General features: G+C 41.0%; 2 protein-coding genes across 3 annotated transcripts; one reads left to right on the top strand and one right to left on the bottom strand.

Moving 5' to 3' along the window:
- Positions 1 to 133: 133 nt before the first annotated feature.
- Positions 134 to 6,627, bottom strand: Polr3E (RNA polymerase III subunit E). The gene is made up of 8 exons (XM_090104860.1): positions 6,491 to 6,627; positions 6,175 to 6,393; positions 5,758 to 5,914; positions 5,125 to 5,240; positions 4,802 to 4,942; positions 4,204 to 4,372; positions 3,476 to 3,666; positions 134 to 877 (listed from the first exon to the last, which is right to left on the bottom strand). Exons 1-8 carry the CDS (start codon positions 6,518 to 6,520, stop codon positions 449 to 451), a joined length of 1,452 nt encoding a protein of 483 aa, XP_089960986.1. The 5' UTR covers positions 6,521 to 6,627; the 3' UTR covers positions 134 to 448.
- A 314-nt stretch (positions 6,628 to 6,941) lies between these two features.
- Positions 6,942 to 8,576, top strand: LOC149906693 (uncharacterized). 2 transcript variants are annotated; one of them, XR_016457036.1, is made up of 3 exons: positions 6,942 to 7,110; positions 7,223 to 7,296; positions 7,395 to 7,674. XR_016457036.1 is itself a non-coding variant. In XM_090104957.1 (3 exons), exons 1-3 carry the CDS (start codon positions 7,089 to 7,091, stop codon positions 8,425 to 8,427), a joined length of 411 nt encoding a protein of 136 aa, XP_089961083.1. In that variant the 5' UTR covers positions 6,942 to 7,088; the 3' UTR covers positions 8,428 to 8,576. The 2 variants fall into 2 exon arrangements, 1 of the variants encoding a protein (XP_089961083.1); XM_090104957.1 differs by lacking the exon at positions 7,395 to 7,674 and adding an exon at positions 8,113 to 8,576.
- The last annotated feature ends 30 nt before the right edge of the window (positions 8,577 to 8,606 follow it).

The following is an 8,606-nucleotide window of genomic DNA, read 5'->3' as shown; positions in this document are numbered from 1 at the left end:
ATATCAAAAGCGTATAATTTAAGTAAAAATTGTTTCAATATTGAGGAATTAAAACCCAAAAATTAGGTCTACGAAACCGGAGGAGTATGCATGATGTTAGAAAATATTTGGATAAGTAAAAAATAAAAACGTATTATAATTCTTAATCGTTTATTCGTATAAAATAACAATATCCAGCTACCGGACATGCATACACAATAAAAACAGACAGTATATACAGTACAGAAATCACATTTTCACTTATAAATATTAACGTAATTTCGCCACTGGGAAGATAACAAGAATATTCAACGGATAGGATAAACTATGAGTCCATTCAAATTTAATATAAAATTATGCAATCCATTTCACTTCTATACTTCAACACCAATTTATAATTTGATTTCCTCGTGATTTTAAACCACACAGCGAAATTTCACATTAATTGATAACCTACTTAACATTAGAGTCACGTATCCTGCCCCCCGCTCACATTTCTAGTCCGTTTACCGATCCCTGTACTAGATTTATTTTTATGTCGTTTCCTATCACTTTCCTCTTCACTAACACTATTACACCTCGGTTTCGGGCTGAGCATTGTGTCCGAACTTATAGAATCCCTTTGAGATTTCTTCCTTTGTCGTTTTGGAACACATTCGCCCATAAGCATTTCGTTGAACTGTCTCTGTCTCGCTTCCCAGTAAAGGTTTTGTCGTTGCACTATTTCGGGGTATTTCGCTTCGAAAGCGACATCTGGTGGTAGGATCAGTTCCCAACCAGTGTTAGGGTTTAGTTTTGCAACGGATTGAAGAATTGCCAGCACTTCGTCTGGCGGCAAGCGGACGGCGGCAGTGATTTTTCTCCGGTCAACGTAGGCGTGTTGCGTGAAGAGATATAACTGTAAACAAATTATATGTTAATATTTGTAAAAATTACATAAATGCTTATATCACAATTACATGTAGTTTTTAATTAGCTGGACACTGTATTATTCGGTCCTTTTATTAAACTACCTACGGAAAATTCCTTAAAAACCTTAAGATCTCCGGTGGTGTACAGTAGAGTGGCTCGTGAGGACGCGTTTGACAGACTTGGACAGACAGGGCTGATTTTTCAATCCTTGGTTAAAACTTTTTTGTCAAATAATGTATAAAATACCATTTTAAAAACGTATTCTAATTGCCCGTATTTGACAGTTTACGTGACATTTCAATATTATCGTGTGTTATGTACCACCAGCAATGTAGTACACACTAGGTCAGAGGCGGAAATAAAACACACAAAAACGCTCTGACCGTATATTTCCAAGGGTCGCGGAACTACAACATCATTTTGCTTATATCTAGTTACAAAAAAATAACATAAGCGCGATTTAAAAACACAGCTTCTACAACTAGCGTCATCTATTATTGAATGATGGAACTAGACAATATTAAAAACTTATACTATTAAACCAACGGTTTAGACATCGTGTAAGAGCGTATACGCACTATGCGGGTAGCCGCATTGCGGGTAGCCGTCCGGCTGACCGCAAGCACAATTATGTACGTAATATTCATTTCTATGCGCACTGTGCGGTCTGCGGTAGCCGCATCGCAGTGCGCATAGAAATGAATATTACGTACATAATTGTGATTGCGGTCAGCCGGACGGCTACCCGCATAGTGCGTATACGCTCTAATACTTTATTGGACGGATATGTTTTATCCAAGCATTGAAAAATCGGCCCTAACTAAAACAAATCGTATATGCACAGAATAAGGTGCAAATTTATGCTGAGTGGCTACCTGACCTGGCTCCACTTTTCGGCTTCATTTTATTTTATTTTACTCTTTCATTTATTGTTCTTGTATTGTTTTGTTTCATGTTGTGTTGTTTTAATTTTAATTATTGTATTCTGTGTTAATTGTGTTTGTTATTATTGTGGAGTCAAATAAATTATCTTTCTTTCTTTCAAATTCGGTGGACACTAGCTACAGGGAGGGCTCGGGCTGGGGCTTGTAGCGACACCTCGCTCTGAATCACGCAAGCGAAACATCATCTATCGGGGCCTTCACGGCCGGCCAGTCGAGCAGACTGGTCGAGGATCCTCCCTTTTTCGATGGAGGAATTCCATCTTCCTTCCTCCACAGGCTCACCACGTGGTCGCAAAATCGGCCCTAACTAAAACAAGTCGTATATGCAGAGAATAAGGTGCAAATTCGGTGGCCACTAGCTACAGCTCGGGTTCGCTCACCACGTGGTCGCGCGCGGCGCACAGCAGGCGCGGCGGCGCGGGCGCGGCGCGCGGGAACACGTCGGCGCTGCGCGCGGCCCACAGCCCGCGCACGCAGCACGCGGCGGCGCCCACACTAGCTAGAGGGAGGGCTCGCTCACCACGTGGTCGCGCGCGGCGCACAGCAGGCGCGGCGGCGCGGGCGCGGCGCGCGGGAACACGTCGGCGCTGCGCGCGGCCCACAGCCCGCGCACGCAGCACGCGGCGGCGCCCACACTAGCTAGAGGGAGGGCTCGCTCACCACGTGGTCGCGCGCGGCGCACAGCAGGCGCGGCGGCGCGGGCGCGGCGCGCGGGAACACGTCGGCGCTGCGCGCGGCCCACAGCCCGCGCACGCAGCACGCGGCGGCGCCCACACTAGCTAGAGGGAGGGCTCGCTCACCACGTGGTCGCGCGCGGCGCACAGCAGGCGCGGCGGCGCGGGCGCGGCGCGCGGGAACACGTCGGCGCTGCGCGCGGCCCACAGCCCGCGCACGCAGCACGCGGCGGCGCCCACACTAGCTAGAGGGAGGGCTCGCTCACCACGTGGTCGCGCGCGGCGCACAGCAGGCGCGGCGGCGCGGGCGCGGCGCGCGGGAACACGTCGGCGCTGCGCGCGGCCCACAGCCCGCGCACGCAGCACGCGGCGGCGCCCACACTAGCTAGAGGGAGGGCTCGCTCACCACGTGGTCGCGCGCGGCGCACAGCAGGCGCGGCGGCGCGGGCGCGGCGCGCGGGAACACGTCGGCTCTGCGCGCGGCCCACAGCCCGCGCACGCAGCACGCGGCGGCGCCCACACTAGCTAGAGGGAGGGCTCGCTCACCACGTGGTCGCGCGCGGCGCACAGCAGGCGCGGCGGCGCGGGCGCGGCGCGCGGGAACACGTCGGCGCTGCGCGCGGCCCACAGCCCGCGCACGCAGCACGCGGCGGCGCCCACACTAGCTAGAGGGAGGGCTCGCTCACCACGTGGTCGCGCGCGGCGCACAGCAGGCGCGGCGGCGCGGGCGCGGCGCGCGGGAACACGTCGGCGCTGCGCGCGGCCCACAGCCCGCGCACGCAGCACGCGGCGGCGCCCACACTAGCTAGAGGGAGGGCTCGCTCACCACGTGGTCGCGCGCGGCGCACAGCAGGCGCGGCGGCGCGGGCGCGGCGCGCGGGAACACGTCGGCGCTGCGCGCGGCCCACAGCCCGCGCACGCAGCACGCGGCGGCGCCCACACTAGCTAGAGGGAGGGCTCGCTCACCACGTGGTCGCGCGCGGCGCACAGCAGGCGCGGCGGCGCGGGCGCGGCGCGCGGGAACACGTCGGCGCTGCGCGCGGCCCACAGCCCGCGCACGCAGCACGCGGCGGCGCCCAGTGCGGTCAGCAGCGCCGCTTCACTCGCGCCGCTATCGCTCAGCGCGCTGCGCAGCTCCGCGAACGTCATCAACTTGGCTGCAATTCGATATAATAATCACTTAGAATTAATGAAAAAGTAAATAATCCATCAGGGCCCGGAATCACAGACACAATAGATTTTGTATCGTGGCCCGATCGGGCCGTTCGGGGCTCAATGGGTACAAGGATAAATACTTTTCCAGAAAAAAATAATAATTTACTTTTTTAAACACATCAAGACATTCAAATCTAATACTTAAGTACAAAATTCAAAAAATCACAAAAGACTATTCCAGTTCGACTTCGCCCATGGTACATATTTACGTTTTCCGGGATAAAATATAGCTACACGGATTCGGAAGAATCCGTCTAAGTAATGGTAAAAGAAATTTTGAAATTGGTCCAGCAGTTTTTGAGCCTATTCAATACAAACATACAAAAATGCAAAGGTTTGCTCTTTATAATATTAGTATAGATAATACCAACCCCATTACAAAGTTATACCTAACATGATCACAAATTTCAACAAAAAATGTTTTTCCATCCTTCAAATGTTAAAAAAAAACCCAAAACAAATCTTATCAAAAAGCATACCATCAATAAGTATCTCCTTAATCTGATCTTGTAGCGAGAGTTTCTTCTCGGGAACATCTTCAATGTCCTCCACCGCTTTAGGGACCAACTCTCGAATATAATCCCGCGCACTTAACGTCAGCGCCGAACCATCTGACGTTGTAGAACTAAATAGTTTCAGCCTTTCGAGCTAAAATATGATATATTTTTATGAGAAATAAAAAAAATATATATTAAAAGCTTTTTACGGAAATGATATGATTTATGTGTTTCATTTTAATTTTATAAACGCAAAGTATGTCTTATCTTATGGATATCTATCCAAAGTAAAGTAACAAAAATCCATACATCTAGATAGATGTATGGATTTTAGTTACTCTTTCACGTAAAAACTATGAAATGATGGATGGATGAAACTTCGATGAAGGATTCATAAGAATAAAAATTGAAGAAACTTGATTTTGTATGTGAGTTCGTCTGCGAGTGCAACCACGCGGCACAGCTAGCTATACGCATAAATTCCAAAGACTGTTGTACAATAAAGAGTAAATAAATAAATTTTAGGTATTCTTTTTTTTTTCAAGTGGGGAAATCTATTGTAATTTGTAGGTAATCTTACCTCAGCTGTATCACTCTGAGCACCTTTCCACAAAGCATCATACCAAGGTTCTTCTGCAACTTTCTGACTGATTGTGTGGAAGGATTTCTCTCGCGCCTTTTTGGCTACCTCCGTTTCTACTCTTGCAAACTTCACTGTCACCTGAAAATGGTTAAAAATATTTTATTTATATAATTGTTTTAATACTGGAATAAAATTTAAAATCAATTTATTTTGAATCTAACAAATGCCTAGAATAGAAAAAGTTGAATCAAACCAATCAATTAATTATTCACTAATAGGACATTAAATAAATTTTTGTAAAAAATTCAGTCGTTTATTACCTGCTGTGGTTCAGGTTCCTTTTCCTCATCGTCAGAAATATCTAATTCTTTCTTCTCTTGTTTCCGTTTATCTTGTTTATCACAATATGAATATGACGGCCTAAGTTGAACAATACCTAAACCAAATAAGCATGATTCAAAAATAATTGTGTTAAAAGATAATTAGCATGTTTATTCTCTAAAAAAAATAATAAACAATAAGACCCATTGAATGTAAATCCCACTAATAATATAAAAACAAGAACTATATTGGCATAAAATGTGGTTGTATTTAAGTAAACACAAGAAGTTCTTATAACATTCTTTGAGTGGCTTAAGTTAAAGAATTAAATTTGGGTCATAGGTATTATAGAAAAACAATTTATCAATTCTATCAGAAAAGTGTCCCCTAGTGGGGTAAGGGGCAGATGCATTAGCCATACATCTGTTTCACTGGTCGATTTTCTTACAATATAGGGACAAGTAGGTGATCAGCCTTCGGTGTCCTGCCAGACAGAGACATTTTTTTTCTTTGTCTCCACTGGGAATTGAACCCAGGACCCCCTCAGTTCTACACTCATGCGTCAACCACAGTACCAAGGAGGCGGTCAATTCTATCAGAGATGAATATAAATTAACTAAATTTTAATATACCTTGTATTGGTGTACAATGCAGTTCCTTGTCCTGCAGCAAGCCTACAGCATAGTGTTTAGTGTCAATGCATGTACTACTACTTTCATATACTATTTTATCCATTACATCACTTTTAAAATACCTAGCTTTTTCAGCTGACTTTTCTTTTATAAATCCCTGTGAAGAACATTTTGAAAACTGAAGACGGACATAATTTACAGTGTGTTGAATAAAAATTAAAATAGTATTGTGTGTATGTAATTTTTGATACAATAAGAAATTGCAGTTTATTTAATTTTAAAACAATGCAGATGTTAATACTATCATATATAAGAAACTGATCTTAATTAAATTATTGCTATCATTTTAGAAAATGTGTTTTACTACCAGAATAAATAACATAATAGGGACCATACATTTTTGTAACCTAAGCTTACCTGAAGCCCATCTGTATTCACTGCTATTTGCTCTCCTTTAGAAGCGCAATATTTATCACTATATACATCCAAACCGACCTCCATTCGAACTAATTTATTTTTTGGTTTTATGGATGCATTTACTACTTTAACTTCTTTCCAGTCCCGATTAGCTGGCCTCACCGGATACTGGTAAATATGTAGATTTTGTGCAAGAGCTTGAGATAAAAAAACTGGTATCTACAATATAAAAAATCGCGAAATATGTAATAATTTATAAACCACAACATAACCTCATTAATGTGTGACGGTTTTTTGTTTTACTATTGGGTTTTACCTCTTGCACTATTGGATCGTCCTCCTCCATTTTGATGTATTTCTACTTAATATATTTAAAGCATGTTTTAACTCTCAGAGTATAAACTTTAATAATTAATTATGTACACGCCAGTCGCCAATATTGTATCTTGATATATTTTGAGCTTCTATCTTTCAAATTTGAGAGAATAATGTCGAAATATGACACTGACAATTTCCTATTGTGCCACAGAAAAAAAATATGATTTCTTGTTTTTTTTTTTTTAAGCCTTCATAGTATCCTAAAATTAGAAAAATAAATTACTCGCTTTTTTTCCTCCCCTATATTATACATATAAATATTTTATAGTAAATTATATAGGTACGAAAAGAAAAATTGTATACTAAATAAATCGGCCAATTATATGTAATTTATTTTTTTGATGATTGTACGTCAAACATGAATGACTCTTTGAATGTTATTCCGATATTTTTATTTTGATAATAGGCGCCGTTACTACTTCCAATTTCTATAATTACATTAATCTATCGAATCTAGCGAATATTTAAAAATGCAACAATTTATTTAATATACTGAATCGACATTATACTAGAGTGTTTGTACTACACTAAGCAGAATGTCTGATATGATAATAAATGGTAATAATAATTTAAATAATTGTTTGGAGCCGTATTAATAGCTAAAATGTAATGATTTAAACTTTTTTGTTTTGAATGGATTCCTACAGTAAAATTTTATTATTAATTCCAGATTCTGTACCTGTAGACAAAAAATGGAGTGAACTAATAAGATATAATATATTTATTATGAAACTTGTGGAATTTGTAAGTGTCCTTTACACTTATTTTATTAATAAAATATATCATTGGCAATTCTTTGCCGCCTGATTTGGTGGTTGTACAACAGAATATATTTTTTATAGGTAATATCCCTTGTAATAACGTTATTACCAATGGTTATTCCAAAGCCACAAGGTCATATGTACTGCATATCAACAGGACCTACATTAGTCATATCATTTTTATTTATAATATTATATTTCCGAAAAAAAGTACCCCTTTTTATGGAAAAAATGTATTTGTTTTTTCAAATACTGTTTACATTTGGAGCATTTATACAATGCTTTTTATTAAATCTGGTAAGAGTATGGTTATGGTTAATATACGGAATATTTTATTTTGCACTTTTGACCGCATTATCACTGGATCTTTATCTCATTGCGAATGAAAGGGGATGTACTTTTAGTTGTGCATAATTGATATAAACCTTTATTGTAAATATCTTGAACCTATTACTATCAAAATAAAATTTTAATTTTAAATGGTTTTAATTATTTTTAAAGATCATTTTAAACATTGTCCCTAGATCGTAAAACGGAACATGCTTCTTGTCTCTTTTTTTATGTCGTTTTTTGACATTCTGAATTTTGACAAATTGAAATTTGAATATCAATCAATAACACTTCGTAAATAAATATGTAAATAATTAATATTTTTTGTACATAGATAACTCTTTTTGTAAATTTTCAAATAAGACCTTATCTACGTAATTTATTAAACAATCAACACATGATGATAATTCGTTTAAATAAATGTCCACCCACCGTAAATACGAAATGTAAGTATCGTGTTTACTTCTAGGTTATATCCTTAATCCTCATGATAATACCATTTGTCTTGAGTGATGCTGGTATCATGCACTGCCTGGCTGTCGCCCCAACCCTCATCATATCTGTTATGTTCATCGTGCTTTACTTAGTGGACCAAGTGCACGACTTAGCCGAACAGTTATATCTGACTATACAAATTGCCCTTAACATTGCCGCATTTGTTGTAGTGCTCCTACAAAACGAACCATCTGGCGCATTGTACGGTTTATTTTACTGCCACCTTTTGATAGCACTTTGTATAGATCAGTATTATGTTGTCAAAGAACGCGGTTGTTCAATATTTTGATATGATTTACGTAATAAATTTAATTTTTAATACAACTCGTATTATTGTATTTCTATACTTAACATATTTTAAAACAATATTCCACTTATATTATTCTCTTACTTTTAAGTACTATACGATTGTTGCATGGAATGTTACAAGCAAGTATATCTTACTTTTAGGTAGTGGCCCTCCTCCTC

This window comes from Colias eurytheme, chromosome 8 (genome assembly GCF_061535395.1).
Source record: "Colias eurytheme isolate Ceu_HAF_F1 chromosome 8, ilColEury1 Martin Lab GWU primary, whole genome shotgun sequence".
In the NCBI taxonomy this organism is placed as follows: Eukaryota; Metazoa; Arthropoda; class Insecta; order Lepidoptera; family Pieridae; genus Colias; species Colias eurytheme.
Note: the sequence above shows the minus strand (reverse complement) of the source record. Positions and strands in the feature narration are given on the sequence as shown.

Excerpts from the sequence above, each read along its gene's own strand:
- Polr3E (XM_090104860.1), bottom strand. The coding sequence starts at position 6,520 with ATGGAGGAGGACGATCCAATAGTGCAAGAG. Across the intron at positions 5,915-6,174 it reads TGAATACAGATGGGCTTCAG|GGATTTATAAAAGAAAAGTC; the intron begins GTAAGCTTAGGT and ends TGTTCTTCACAG. Across the intron at positions 5,241-5,757 it reads GCATTGTACACCAATACAAG|GTATTGTTCAACTTAGGCCG; the intron begins GTATATTAAAAT and ends TATTTGGTTTAG.
- LOC149906693 (XM_090104957.1), top strand. The coding sequence starts at position 7,089 with ATGTCTGATATGATAATAAATG. Across the intron at positions 7,111-7,222 it reads GTCTGATATGATAATAAATG|ATTCTGTACCTGTAGACAAA; the intron begins GTAATAATAATT and ends TATTAATTCCAG. Across the intron at positions 7,297-8,112 it reads TTATGAAACTTGTGGAATTT|GTTATATCCTTAATCCTCAT; the intron begins GTAAGTGTCCTT and ends GTTTACTTCTAG.